This window comes from Halichoeres trimaculatus, unplaced genomic scaffold (genome assembly GCF_033239565.1).
Source record: "Halichoeres trimaculatus isolate MK-OKI-2021-1 unplaced genomic scaffold, fHalTri1.1 fHalTri1_scaffold_2, whole genome shotgun sequence".
In the NCBI taxonomy this organism is placed as follows: Eukaryota; Metazoa; Chordata; class Actinopteri; order Labriformes; family Labridae; genus Halichoeres; species Halichoeres trimaculatus.
The window spans coordinates 40,826,000-40,841,358 of record NW_027437180.1 but is presented as its reverse complement, the minus strand read 5'-3'; the positions used below and the strand labels follow the sequence as shown (position 1 = coordinate 40,841,358).

At 40.8% G+C, this 15,359-nt stretch overlaps 1 protein-coding gene across 1 annotated transcript in view; it reads left to right on the top strand.

Annotated features, from left to right (window-relative positions):
• The window catches only part of slc24a2 (solute carrier family 24 member 2), a 29,963-nt gene extending 16,238 nt beyond the window's left edge, over nt 1-13,725 (top strand). The window contains exons 3-11 of the mRNA XM_074694504.1: nt 5,769-5,804; nt 5,907-6,018; nt 6,140-6,220; nt 6,481-6,516; nt 6,634-6,710; nt 6,821-6,958; nt 8,689-8,778; nt 12,105-12,271; nt 12,348-13,725. Coding sequence (XP_074550605.1) covers nt 5,769-5,804; nt 5,907-6,018; nt 6,140-6,220; nt 6,481-6,516; nt 6,634-6,710; nt 6,821-6,958; nt 8,689-8,778; nt 12,105-12,271; nt 12,348-12,597 — 987 coding nt within the window. The 3' untranslated portion in view covers nt 12,598-13,725. The remainder of the gene's footprint in view (nt 1-5,768; nt 5,805-5,906; nt 6,019-6,139; nt 6,221-6,480; nt 6,517-6,633; nt 6,711-6,820; nt 6,959-8,688; nt 8,779-12,104; nt 12,272-12,347) is intronic.
• Nucleotides 13,726-15,359: the final 1,634 nt, after the last annotated feature.

Below are 15,359 nucleotides of genomic sequence, written 5' to 3'. Positions count from 1 at the left end.
TTGTCTTTCGAAAACTTGAAACGTGACATTTTTCTGGACTGACCAGGTGAATGTGGCTCATATAAAGTCTTAAAAGACATTTTTTACTAAAATTAGGCAAAAACACCTCATAAAATTTCACTTTTTTGCAGTGTGATTTCCTAAATGTGACGCTTAAATGTCATAATTATTAAAATAAATGATAATAATAATAAATAATAACGTAATAAATATCCTGAAAATCCCTCTGGGGACAAATTAAGTCTATTCTATTCTTTTCTGTTCTATAACAGTTGTAAAATTGCAGTCTAAGCTCTACAACTGACCTTTATGAAGCATTTTTGCGCCACTTTAGAAAGGCTTTTGCAGCCAAATTGTAGATTTTATGGGGAGCGGTTGCTAGAAACAACCTGTGATGACGGTTTAAGGAGTTTTACGGAAAAATCTTGGGCTCTTTTAGACAAAATGTGATCTTACACTGCAAAAAACAAAGTTTTGTTGTGTCTGTTTCACTGGTGTATAGCAAATTTCGACATTTGTGCTTCTTATACTGCAAAAACGGAGATCTTATCAGGTGTTTTTGTCTTATTTTTAGTAGAAAATGTCTTTTTAGACTTAATATAAGCCACATTTACCTGACCAAAAAAAATATTATTTTTATTTTTTTACTTGTTAAAAGCAACTCAGACCTCTTTTTTGTCTTTAAATAACCTGAAACATCATTTTTTTTTGGACTGATCAGGTGGATGTGGCCCATATTGAGTCTTACAGGACAGTTTTTACTGAAAATAAGACAAAGCATCATTAGCATCATTAGCATTAGCATCAAAAATAGGTCTCAGACTATGATTAAATGTGACAACAAGTGATGTCACAAAGGACTTTGTTTATGCAGCTCTTCACTTTCATCTTCAGGCTAATTTTTTGGCATCCTTTAGGATTAAAAAAAAACATTTTTAAATGCATGCTAACAGTTATAATCCTCCTATTCTTGCTGTAAAGTTGCACAAAGTGAAGTCAAAGTGAAGTGCAGACTTGATTCTTGGCGCACTAAGAAGCTCCAGGTCAGTTCAGGTGCTGCGTTCAGGGCTGATGCGTCGCAGTAACTTCCTGGGTCATAGTATGAATTACTGATCTGAGACTGATTTGTGCTGATTGATGAAAGGACGCAGCTCCAGCGGAGGTCTGAAAGAACCTCCCACGTGCAGCCGAGCGGAGAGCCGAGAGTGAAACAAGGCCAAAGATTAGCCGTCAGTTCCTGGGATGTCATGCAACCACGGAGATGTTAAAAAAACAGCCGTGTCTGAGCACGCCGTGGAAAGAGGCTCAGGGCTTTGGCTGACTAACACTTGTTGATGTTTTTGCAAAGCAACAAACCTGAAGGTGTGGCTCAGATTTATAAATGTGTCAGTTAAAGTTACAGGGGGATCGCTGGAGCCCGGTGTCAGGCTGCGCAGATTTAACTGAAGGTTAAAGGTGTCTTTTGTGAGGCCATGTGAGCACTAACCAACATGAACTAATGCCAAGCCGGCCTCTGCTATTAGACGCTGCTCAGCCATCACATGGATGCTGCGGGTTACACAGGTGACCCCTGAGTCTGCATGACTCCTCATTCAACCCTGGTCTGTTCAGCTCTGTGGGAGAAATCTGTCTAAAGAGGTGATTTCAGCATCTCCAGGTGAAAGAAGAATCAGCTCCAGTTTAACTTTTAGTGAATCCAAACTGAGTTCAGGGACACTCTGTCTGTGGATGAACAAAAACTAGAGATATCTGCAGAAAACTGAGCCAGTCCGTGGAAACTAGACCCCTCTATAGACGATAAGAAGAGAGGTAGCGTTAGCTTTGCCGTCGTTGCATCAACAGCAGCAACAGGTGTCTTGTCAGATGCATGCTAAAGAGATTATCTGCTCAAACTCAGAGGCCTTCATCATGAAAACGTGTCAACAACAAAACCCTCCACCTCTCTCGTGTTGAGGACGGGCTTGGTTTGAGGTCACTCTTGGTTTGAAGTAACAGGATGTGAACATCAGCTGTGTTTCCTGTACATCAGATTGATTTAAGATCATAATTTCTTTTGCAAACTGAAAAATGAAACTGCAGTTCCTCAAGTGTCCACTAGAGGCTGCCTGCAGGAACAGCAGACACCACATACACACCCATTCAAAAAAGTTTATGTTTACAGCAAATTTACACACATTTACATATGACCATATAAGGTCATGGCTGGTTTGACTGACAGGTGAGCAATCAGTAGCACATCCCAACTCAGAGTAAAGCTGAGGTCAGCATTTCCAATATGGCTGCCGTTACTGATGGGTGTAAAACTCTATCAGAAACAAATGGGTGATGTCACCATGTAGAGGCTGGTGAACTGATGTTACACACTTTCCATTCACTGATATGCCAATTATCTGCAGACACTCATGGCTTTAAAAGCTGATTGTGTTTTGTGTATCGGTGCAGGATGGCGACGAGGCAAAACCCTGCTGGAGTCAACAGCAACAACATTAGAAAGTCAGTGTTTACCATGGGAGCTTCTAAATACCCCCAAAATCTCTTTCACCGCCATAGTCCGGCTGAATACTACCTAATAAATGAGCCGTGCATTTTAATAATGTAAGGAAGACAAAACAAAACCAACTTTTTGTTACTTTTGCTTGTAGTCATTAGGAGCGCCATCGTTTCAGTCGCCACAGGATGGCGCTCATAGCACAAATAAACTAAAAAAAATATGCTGAAACAAAACCCTACAACCCAGGGGCGTGCACAGAGGGGGGGAAGGGTGGGGTGGTCAACCCCCACTTGTGGCCCAATGTTTAAAAATGCAGGCCAAAGTGCCCTTGGGTGGAGGAAACATGCTAAACTGCCTCTTTGGCTGGTGAAAATACGATACACAGCCCTCTTCAGTGGCAAAAAAAGCGCTTCAAAAAACTTTTAAGATTTTCTTACTTTAGAAAGTCTGAGCACGCCACTGCTACAACCCAACCTCAAGGCAACTCTTAACGTTTGTTCGATTCATCAGAAAAGCTGATTTTTAAATAGGGAAGCACATGTGAGTTAGCTAGCTTTGATGCTAACAAAATTGTAACTGTAACTTTTTTTTTTATACTGACGTCAAATCTTGTCTCAATCTGTGGAAAAGTCATAGACTGCAGTTCCTCAAGTGTCCACTCGAGGCTGGCAGCAGAAATAACAATCTGTACAGCAAAAGTTAACACGTTTTTCTGCCACTGCAAACATTGTAAACTGTGTTTGATTTTTCTTTTTAATCCATTATGTTGTAGCAAACTGTAGCTGTTAGTGAGAAGGTAAATGTCCTGGTTTAACTCCACTCCAGAAACCGTTGGGTGGGATCACTTAGACTCTGTCTTACACACTCTGAGGCGGCAGACGTGGAGATATCTCCTGTCACTGTGTCATAGACACATTCCTCGCTGAAAAGGAAACTGTGTGTGTTCAATAAGAACCTGTCAGTGTGGGAACGAGATGTCCAGGTGTCCAGGTGTTCATGAGGAAACTTCACTTTTTTTCTGCTGTAACACGGCACAGTTTTGAGACACGGGAACATATTTGAGCTGTTTGTGCATCAATGAAAGTTAGTTTGAGTTGAGTAAATGTTTGTATAAACTGGTGTTTGTTGGAAGAAGTGGGATTTAGGCAACAAGCTCTAAGGAAATCTGCTGAGTCTGAGAAGTTGTTTCTTTTTTTACTTGAAGTCAAACTGGATTTTATTTCCTTCTTTTAACAGAAAACCACCAAACAATCAGCCTTTCAGTTCAGGCTTTAGCTAGAGGTGATAGGATGAACAAAATATGACATTAATCATGGCCTATGTGTAAATATATAAGAAAAATGTAACTGTTATAATACTATCCTTTTTTCTACTCTGTAGAACTTTTTATTTCCATATTATAAAATAAAACTCAGACTTTCCTAAGAAGTTATAATATCAAGAAACATGCCAATATGTGGTAAAGAAAAGGTGCCAAAGTTCATGTGTACTTTTTACTTTTTTCTTTTTACATTTTATTAAATTAATCCTTTATTTATTTGTTTGATTGTTTAATTAATTAGTTAATTTATTTATTTGTTTGTTTTATTTTTATTCATTTATTTTTTTATCTATTTCATTTATTTATTTGTTTTTTTTATCTATTTCATTTTTTTATCCATTTGGTAATTTAACTGGTGTAATAATATATTTAATGTATCCAATTTATTCATATATTTATTTATTCTTATTTATTTATTTATCGTATGCTGGGATTTAGGGATGAACAATGGCATTAGCATTAAATTAGCAGATTGAATCTTAAAAAATCCAAACAAACAAAAAACTCATGGGTTGATATGAACATTTATGTCTAAACTGTAAAAAAGCTAAAGCTAGCTTAGCTAGGCTAGATCTCAGAATTTCTTAAAAAGTAAATATTTCAAAGAACATTCCAATATGTGGTTCATGCTAACTTTTTTATGTAATAGTTATTTATTTATTCATAATTTTTATCTATTTGTTTGTAATTTTATTTATTCATTTATTTGTTTATTTATTGTATGCTGGGGTTTGGGTATCCAAAATGGCATCAGCATCAAATCAGCAGATTAAATCTAAAAAAAATGTAGTAATGGCTTGATATGAACATTTCTGTCAATATACTGTTAGAAGCTATGCTAATCATGCTAACAAAATATGAGCTTAGACAAGATCCACTCCCAAAACTGGAATCCAAGCAGATGTTTATGGTTTATTTTCAGTAAAAACTGCCTTATTATCACTCATTTCAGCCTCATTCACTTGGCAGGTCCAGAAAAAATGATGCCTAAATTGTTTGTAAGAGTCAAAATAATTTGCCAATGGGGTCAGAATAAAAATTGTCACTTTGTTTTTTTGAAAGGAGACTGATGTTTTATACAAGAAACTAGACACACACATTTTTCCTTACCTCAGGCTGATTTTTGTTTTGTCTTTTGATATCCTGAAATAAGACATTTGTCTGGACTTTTAAGGTGATTGAGGCTCATATCAAGTCCAATCAGAAATTTTTACAAGACTTAATTTGATTTAGTTTAAGTTTTTTAAACAAGTTGGCTGTGCAGAAGCTCTTCACTGGAGGACACAACGCTGAATGGTTTCACTTGAAAAGATGACTTAACTCATTCGTGTTAGTACCAAGCATGAGTTTAAAATATGAACTACTGTGGCGGCTGTGTTTCTCTGTGGGACCCGACCCTTTTGGCTTTTCTTTTTGGAGTCTGAACACTCCAACATTTCACCCTCCCCTCTCTGAAAACCACAAAGCACCTGTCCCGGTCAGCGGACGGCGTGTGTCTCTGTGTAACTCCGTGTGGTGACACTTCTGTGCTGTATATGTCCTCTGAGGAAATGGCTGGGTTTGAGATTAGTTAGTCTTTCCTGTGTGTGTGTGAGTGTGTGTGTAGGATGCTAATCTTAATGTTGGAACCAGACCCAAAAACCTCCCGTGGAGGCAGCAACACACGCACACACACACACACACACACACACAGCAAAGACACAGAGTGTGTGTGATTTCTTTAGAGGTCTACAACTGCGACTTTTCATCTGTGTGTCACGGGTTAGAGGGATTGATGGAGAAAAACTGTGAATTTCACCTTTTTTTAGTTTTAATTCTTTGTTTTCTGGAGTTCTGCTGAGTTAACAGGAAGTTAAAGCTCAGGTCATAGTGTTTTTGGATTGTGTTTTGATGCGTTGGTGTTACTTTTTTGTGTTGTAAATTGTAATATCTGCTCTGTCTCTGTGTGTTTTTCAGGTAAACGCTCCCCCAGACGATGAGAACAAGCTCATGGTGAGTTTTTAAAGCACATCCTAACAAAATGCAGTCATGAAAATATTACAAAAAACATGCAAATATTAAAAATATTGCACCAATGTGTGTGTGTTTTTTTAGGCCAAACCCAGGCTGCAAAGGGAAGGCAGCTGCGCCTCTCTGCACAACTCCCTGATGAGGAACAGCATCTTCCAGCTCATGATTCACACACTCGACCCCCTCAGCGATGAAGGTACGGTCAAAGAAAATCGAAAACACTCACTTTAACCTTTAAAGAAACACCAAAAGTGCAAGTGTTAGCTTTCTTTCTGCTAATTTTCACCTGTTTTGTGGGGGAAATCATGCACACACAGGACGCTTCAAAGAAAAGGCTTCGATCCTCCACAAAATGGCCAAGCAGAAGTGTAAAGATGAGGCTAATGCTAACGGCGTAGGTGAGTAACCAGGATGTGAGAGTCACTTTAAGCTCAGGTAAAAACGTAGATCTGCAACATTTCATGAAGTCATCAAAAGTGTGATCAAATTAAAGATGACTGAAGGATATCAGGAGGATGAATGGAGTCTCCTTTAGCTCATCAGCTAACGGACTGATTTAAGGCTAAATCATGATTCGATCAATCCCCTCTTTAAAGACTCCTGAATGACTCCCTGATATCCTTTAAAACCATTAACAATATTCTGTTTCCCAACATAGGAGCCCACTCGCAGACACAAGCTTCAAGAGCAAATTGTACTTAAGTTTCAGTTTCTTTTAACGTCACTCGACTAACACATTTCATTCTCATTCTGTCTTCAACGACAAACCTCAATAACTATGTTAACCGTCTTTCTCTTCTCTGCCCTCCAGCCGATAAGAACATCCCCAACAGCTCAAACGTCGCTGTGGAGGTCACGCCGCCCATGAACGGTGTCGTGGGAGGAGAGGTGAGGCTTCCTCTTCGGTCTGACGATAGAGTGAGTTCATGTGTGTGTTGAATGAATGTGGAGTAACTCTTCTTCTTCTTCTTCCTCCTCCTCCTCTGTCTTCTCCTCAGGGTGTTGATGAAGAAGAGGATGAAGACCAGCCTCTGAGCCTAGCCTGGCCGGACACCCTCAGGAAACGGATAACCTACCTCATCATTCTGCCCATCGTGTTCCCGCTGTGGCTCTCGCTGCCCGACGTCAGGAGAGAGGTGAGCGTGAGGACAGTTTAAGTGCAGAAATGTATTAAAAGAGGTGGTATAATGATTCATCTTAAAGAGTTATACCAAGTAAAAACACTGTATGTAGGACATAAACATGTGCAGATGTTATATAAATCTTAAAGCGGCCCATTTTGAAAAAAAACAAACGAGATCTTAACGAGATTCTTCACAAGACTTGAGGAAATTATTATATGAGGATCACTTAACTGGCCTCAAACACCAAGGTCTGTCAATAGCTCCACCCCTGACAGGCTTCTAGAGGGCCGACCAATCAGAGGGAAGGGGGTTTGTGGAGCGGAGAGCCTTAAAGAGACAGTAGCTGAAAGACATAAAATAAGGTTTTTTAAAAACACTAGACAGAGAAAAATAAGGATTTTTTTTAAGCTTTAAATCATGAAAAGCTACTGCAAAGGTAGCAGAGGGATAGTTTAAAGCTTAATAGGAGCTCAATACCCCCTCTTTAAACTTTCAGTCATCAATATTGAAGCTGTAGCCCTGTACTCTCAACCTCTGCCTACTGCGTATCATCCTCCTCTATGTTACTCCCCAAAATCTTTGATTTAGAAATGAATTGAAAATACAGAATAGAATAGAATAGAATAGAATAGAATAGAATAGAATAGAATAGAAAAGAATAGAATAGAAAAACTTTATTGATCCCAATCTGAGAAATTGTGGTGTTACGGCAGCAATTAAAGATTTGAATTAACATGCCGACTGGTTTTAAAATAATAAATTAAATACAACATTAACTTATTTCAGACATGTCAATTTCTTCATAATTAAGAAAAATTAGCCCAAAAAATTCAGCAGAAATGTATTTAAAGAGGGGGTATAATGATTTATTTCAAACAGTGTTACCAAGTAAAAACACTGGATGCTCCAAGTAAACATGCGCAGATCTTATATAAATCTTAAAGCGGTCCATTTTGAAAAAAAACAAAACAAGATCCTAACGAGATTCTTCACAAGACTTGTGGAAATTATCATAAAAGGATCCCTTAACTGGCCTCAAACACCAAGGTCTGCCAATAGCCCCGCCCCTGACTGGCTTCTAGAGGGCCGACCAATCAGAGGGAAGGGGGTTTGTGGAGTGGAGATGGCTGAAAGCCATCAGTTGAAATAAGGATTTTTTAAAACACTAGATAGAGAAAAATAATGATTTTTTGAAGCTTTGAAAATCATGAAAAGCTACTACAAAAGTACCAGAGGTAAGATTTAAAGTCTCAAAGAAGCCCAATACCCCCTCTTTAAACCTTTGATTATTAAATATTGAAGCTGTAGCCCTCCACCAAGATTTAAATTAACATGCTAACTGGTTTTAAAATGAGAAATCAAATACATAAACTCAACTCAGACGTGTCAATTCCTTGAAAATAAAGCAAAAATTAGCCCAATATAAACAGATATATGCTAACGATGTTAGAACTGTACACTTTCCATGCAGCAAGCTTTAGTTTAATGCAGGAAAAATCCTCTGAGGAGAGAACAATGCTGCCTTTATATGCAGAAAAACACCTGATGACTGAACTTTGAGGTTTTGTTTGGACTATAAACAATCGCCAGCACAGTGTAATGGAAAGGACTTAAAATCCTTTATTTCTGACCTGGGAATTGCTAGCTTCATCAAAAACCTTGGCTAATCAGCTCATTGTCATTGGTTGATTTGTTGGTGAATCCTTTTTTACAGTGGTAACTTTGTTTTATTTGCATTTCAGTCTTCAGCAAAGTTCTTCCCCATCACCTTCGTCGGCGCCATTTGCTGGATTGCGTTCTTCTCCTACCTGATGGTGTGGTGGGCTCACCAGGTACTCCCCTCATGAACACACACACACAAACACGCCGCACACACACACACTTCCACATATGCTGGCTGAGTCTCTGCTCTGCTGTCCTTTCTATTCCTGAGCCCTTCCTTATGAGGGTGGAGCAGTCAGGGTGTCGAATGTGTGACCACGGCAGCTAATCCCAGATAATCTGCCCTGATCCACAGCCAGATCAACCTGTAAAGCTCTATTTTAGCGGTGCAAATAAAGCAGGAGGTCATGTGTGCAAGGTTACTGGGGAGGGGCATCAGCGCTTTTAGTTCCCATAGGTGCCGCACACCACATCCACCACACCCTGAGGACTGAGGCCGCTGCAGTCAGGGACCATCGGTTAGATAATCTCACTGAGAAGGTCATTTCGACCGCAGGAACCAGGGTCTAAATTTAGTTCTGGGGTAATTGAGCTCCCCCTTTGAAACACTTGTCTGGGCCCAGGAACTTTGGGGGGTGGGGCCTGCAAGCTGAATGATTCTGATTGGTGGTGTTTTTATTCCCCCTCTGTCCAGAATAAGATGACCCCCAGCTGTGATGGTCTTGGTTTAGTTCCTCCTAACCAATGGTCTTCTTTGATCCTGATAGTGTGAATGTGTCTGTCAGCTCCTGGTGTTCCAGTTTAAAGAGTGACCTTGTAAACTGGAGACCTTCAGCTGAACGTGTCAGTGAGAGAGGTGCTGGGAAAGTCTCATATACATGTCATAACCTCCTCATCAGATCAGGATTTAATGATGATTCAAAGTCAAAACTCGACGTCGACCTTGAGGCGACAGAGATTGACCATTGTTTTTCCAGTCAAAGCTGTTTCAAAACACGTTTTTGGATTTCGCCACAGACAAAACTCCTTTCAAGAGTCAAAGAATCCATTTACAGTGACATAAAGCACACACTTAAAAAAAACTGAAATCATATCAAGTGTTTTTTTTCTTGTTATGGGTAGAAAATGTCTTTTTAGACTCAATATGAGCCACAAATTAATGTATTATAAAAATTAATCCAAGATAAACTCATTGGCTGCCAGCCATTTTCAGACCATCTTTAATGATCTTTCAAGACCCAAATAATCTTGTTTTCTCTGACTCTGTAAACATCAAAACTATCTAAGAAGAGTGGACTCTCTTCTCTAAAGTCTCTCTTCCTGTTTTTGATTCAAAAACCAGACAAAACATACTTTTTGTGATCGGGTTCATTTTGGGCGCTCTATCCTCTGATCCTCTCCATGATCTCTGTCGTCTTTTCTCTCGATGGCGCCGCTCTTTCTCTCTGAACTACCACGACACATCCTCAGTTGGAGCGTGAGCTGCCTGAACTTTTCTGACTTGCAGTGTCTCTCTGTGTCTCTGTCATCTCTCATCTTCTCCTCATATCCATGCTGAGCTCTCATCCAAAGAGCACACCGCTCTCACCCACAGTAGTTTACGAGCAGGATTTTGATTTATAAGCTCCACCAGACCCCGCCTCCCTCTGTTGAAAAACATCAATTACTTCTATAGACGCAGTTTACTGTTATTATCAAATTGATGTCTATAGACGTAAATAGCGGGGAAAAACTGTGGGTTTACAAATCTTCTCTTCTTTGTCTATTTATTTGATTAGCCATGCACTACAGTTTGATAATGTCCTAGAATTCAGATTCTTTATTTGGGGACCTTTAGCAGATATGAGATTAAAATGTGATTAATTCGATTAATTAATTACAAATCCTGTGATTAAATTACATTTTTTATCCATTTTTTTAATCACCTGACAGTGCTAATTAAGACATTATTCTAGTTTTAACCAAAGTTTTCAGCATATTTTCTCTTGTTCCATTGGCTGATTTTTTTTACTTGTTACAAGCAACTCAGACCTCATATTTTTCTTTAAATACTTTGAGAAAAAAAAACATCTTTCTGGACTGGTCAGGTGAATGTGGCTCATAACAAGTCTAACAAGACAATTTTTAATTGAAACAAGACAAAAACACTTGATAAGATTTCATTTTTTTGCAGTGTAGGGACACCAGAGAGACAAGATAAAGACAAATACCCCCTCTTTAAGATATATTTTTGACTTTATACGATTATTCAAACATGGTGCCATAACCCGTCTTGTGGATTTTGATGAAGATGGACTGAGACAGGGATTTACGAAAAGTAACAATTAATTTATTAAAAAAAAAAAAAAAAAAAACTAAGCTATACCAAAAAGTGTTGGGTATGTGGATAAGATTTCAGTTTTTGCAGTGCAATCAAAACCAGCACAGTTGATTCCCCACCATGCTAACCGGCTGATTGTTGTGTCTTTTTTGCTGGATGGGCTTCGTCATTGTCTGCCCCCTGCTGGTCTGGCCCTGTACTGCAACTATTTTTTTTTTTTTTTTTACCCCTTATGTCATTGACCTTAGTGGCACAACCTTCATGTGACTTAAAGCTGTGGTCTACGATCTGAAACCCAGTTTGGCTGATGAGACACATTTGAAAAACACAGCCTCACTCACCCCTCCCCGCCGTGTTCCAAGATCCCGCCCCCCAGCTCGTATCACCCTTCTTCGCCTCCTAACAACACGCCCTCTCTGACAGAGCAAGAAGCCAGCAGAAAATGTAACAAACAGACAGTCATCCTCCTTGTCACACACAGTGTCGGTCTTCTCTGGCTCCATGACGCTTCGGTAGCTGAGCAGCTAGCTGACGTGAGAGGGGTAGTGGGGAATGACGAGGTGGGACCATGGGCAGTACGGTACGAAGCGAGGGAGACAGGGGATTGGATGGACTAATGCACAAATCCGAAATAAGGGAAACAGCGGTTCAGATTGGTCAATTATTAAGCCGTTTTGCAGCTGCTGTACTGAATGGATTTTTTTCATTCATTTTGGTTTTTATATTGCGTAGATCGGACCATCAGACCATAACGGCCTAAAAACAGATTTAATAACAATTACCTCGCCTCAAATCGTAGACCATAGCTTTAAAGCGTTGGTGAAAGATGAAAGTTCCTGGAACTTCTTGTCAAAATGCATCTTTAGTACACGTTCCCACACCTCTGACCAACAGGGGGAGCAATTTCTGGTTCAGTGTGTTGTGTTTGATGCAAGGATTGCACCCCAGACTTTCTGATTTAGAAAGTAAGCCGCTGCAAGCTGATTTCATTGGTTGAAGCAAAAGACTGATGATGCAGTTGCTAACGTGGAAGTTTGTTGTTGCTGAATCAGAATTCACAGCGATGTGATCTTGAGTTCGACTCATTTTGACCCACGTTATGAACTCTGGTCTTTACAGCCCGATCTGAATATTTGGTTCCTGTTTCTGATCTGAGTTCCTCCCACTCCCTTCCAGGTGGGAGAGACTTTCTGGATCACGGAGGAGATCATGGGTCTGACCATCCTGGCAGCCGGCACCTCCATCCCTGACCTGATCACCAGTGTGATCGTGGCGCGAAAAGGCCTGGGCGACATGGCCGTGTCCAGCTCTGTGGGCTCCAACATCTTTGACATCACCGTGGGGTGAGTTCAGCAAACAGGAAGTGAACATTCAGAGTAACACAGTATGAACACAACCTGACCTTTGACCTCTCTGCAGCCTGCCCTTCCCCTGGCTCATCTACAACATCATCAACGACTTCAAGCCCGTGGAGGTGAGCAGCAACGGCCTCTTCTGCGCCATCGTCCTCCTCTTCCTCATGCTCCTCTTCGTCATCCTGTCCATCGCCGCGTGCAAGTGGAGGATGAGCAAGATCCTGGGCTTCCTCATGTTCCTGCTCTACTTCGTCTTCCTCGTGGTCAGCGTCATGCTGGAGGACAAAATCATCGTCTGCCCCGTCACCGTCTGAGAGGGACGGCGAGATGACGCTGACGTGTTCCACGATTTTCTGTAGGAGAGGACAAACGCTCGCAGAGACAAAACTGTCCACGTACACACACGGTAGATGAACCTTTACACTCACTATGAAACAAAGAACGGAGAAACACTCACACACACTCTCTCACACACACAGCGGTTAGACAGAAGCACTGACTCGATTTGATGCTGCTCGCACGTCCGCATCCTTCCACAGACTCCATCTTTGTATCATGTGACTTCGCTCTGCAGACACTTTCGCTGCAGAAACTCACGGACAGGTCGTGGTGACGCCACGAGGGATGGAAACTTCAACCACCAGAGATTTTTCTTTTTTTTTGTTTTTCACTGAAAAGACTTTGTGGCTCCACTCTTCATGAAAGGTGGACTTCGAGGGGGCGCTCTGAGAGACTTTTGAGCCCGTGCTTTAACGTGGACGAATGAGAAAGAGCAGGGGCAACACGTTAACGTCATAGCTGCTTCATATGCGTGTAGATTTCAGCCGTCGAACCCGCCACCTCTGGATCTTTCTGCAGTTTATGGCAGAGTCAGTAGAAAGTGTCTCCTCTGACCAGCGCACAGACAGACGTCGTGCCTGATTGGTGCATGAGACGTCCCAGAAATCACCGTCAGATTAAAGCTGATGGGTTTAATCCAGCGATAACGCGAGAGATTAAAAACACTCCACTGGAGGACATATTTAACTGACTTCAATAACCTTTGCATGCTTTACGCCCCCTCCATGATTATCTGTGGTAGGATATAAACGCTAACTAGTCTCAGTAGAGACGATAGAGTAGACTGAACCTGAATGGTAAGGCTGTTAGATCCAGATTCCTCAGGTTTTCCATACATTGAGCCTGCGAGCGTGACTTTTCCGGATGCGTTTGCCTTGAAATGCACCACTTCACAGAGAGATTACTTTGGTATCCTGCAAATACCGGACGATTTTTGTGCATTGAAATGTGAGTCACTGTCGTATTCACTGGTCGAACGACACGAGGAGGGATTTTTCTGCAGTTTATGCTCAGTATCAAAAAGATGAACTGGTTTCTTTTGTAATGTTTTGATGTCAAACACACCATGTACTGTACGACACACGCACACACACACACACACACACACACACACACACACACAGGGCTCAGAGTACAGCAGGCCTGGATCATCAGCTGCTTCTTTGTTAGGACTCTCACAGTTAAACATCTTCTGGTTTTGGGTGGGCCTTTTTTTAAGAGGGGTGTCCTGCTTTAAAGAGGGGGGATTCTGCTTTGAAGAGGGGGTACTCTGCTTATAAGAGTGAGTGTTCTGCTTTAAAGAGGGGGTATTCTACTTTAAAGAGGGGTGTCCTGCTTTGAAGAGGGGGTATTCTACTTTGAGGAGGGGGTACTCTGCTTATAAGAGTGAGTGTTCTGCTTTAAAGAGGGGGTATTCTACTTTAAAGAGGGGGTACTCTGCTTATAAGAGTGAGTGTTCTGCTTTAAAGAGGGGGTGTTCTACTTTAAAGAGGGGTTTTTCTGCTTTAAAGAGGGGTTTTTCTGCTTTAAAGAGGGGGTACTCTGCTTCAAAGAGGGGGTATTCTGCTTATAAGAGTGAGTGTTCTGCATTAAAGAGTGGGTATCCTGCTTATAAGAGTGAGTGTTCTGCTTTAAAGAGGGGGTATTCTGTTTAAAAAAGGGGGATCCTACTTCTAAGCGGGGGTGTTTTGCTTTAAAGAGGGGGTATCCTACTTTAAAGAGGGAGTATCCTGCTTTCAAGAAGGGGAATTCTTCTTTTAAGAAGGGGTATCCTGCTTTAAAGAGGGGGTATTCTACTTTAAAGAGGGGTATCCTTCTTTAAAGAGGGGGTACGCTACTTTAAAGAGAGGGTATGCTACTTTAAAGAGGGGGTATCTTGCTTTTAAGAGGGGGTATTCTACTTCAAAGAGGGGGTATCCTTCTTTAAAGAGGGGGTATGCTACTTTAAAGAGGGAGTATCCTACTTTAAAGAGGGGGTATGCTACTTTAAAGAGGGGGTATCCTGCTTTAAAGAGGGGGTATTCTTTTTTTAAGAGGGGGTTTTCTGCTTTCCCATATTTTACACATGGATACAAAAGAACAGCCCTGGATGTTCTGACTAAAGTGCACATATTTTCAAACTTTTACGTTTTTGTATGTTGCAGAAATCTCTGAATCTGTCTGTAAACTAGGGATGGGTCCAAATTAGATTCTCTTATTGGTACCAACGTAATTCTGTCAAAAGTACCTGGTACCAATTTATGTAAAATCAAAAGGTACCACGCTTAGGTACCTAAATGCATCCTTGTGACTGTGAGGGAGTGGAAAAGAAGGCGATTTTTTTCATGCTGGACATGAACACAGCATTTCAAGGTTATGTATTGAAGAATAAATATGTGAAATTGAAAAAAGTATATAAACAAATTGATATTTTTTACCACCTCAACACAAAAAAGTTCTGATTGCCAGGTACCGGGTGCCAGTTCAAATGTGAAAAGTTCCCATCCCTTCTGTAAACTAATCAAAACGCTCTGCTTTTCATTTGACTTACAGAAATGGTGTCATCACACAAGGATCTCCTAACTTTTTCTACAACATATTGGAGGTTTGGGCCTCAAACACTCAGGTCAATGCACCAAAAGACCTCTAGAAGGCTGTCCAATCACAGAGAAGGGGGATTGTGGAGCTGGGAGCCTTAAAGAGACAGCAGCTTAAATGAAGTGTTTCAGGGTTTATTAAAAGGGGATTTTTTGATCTG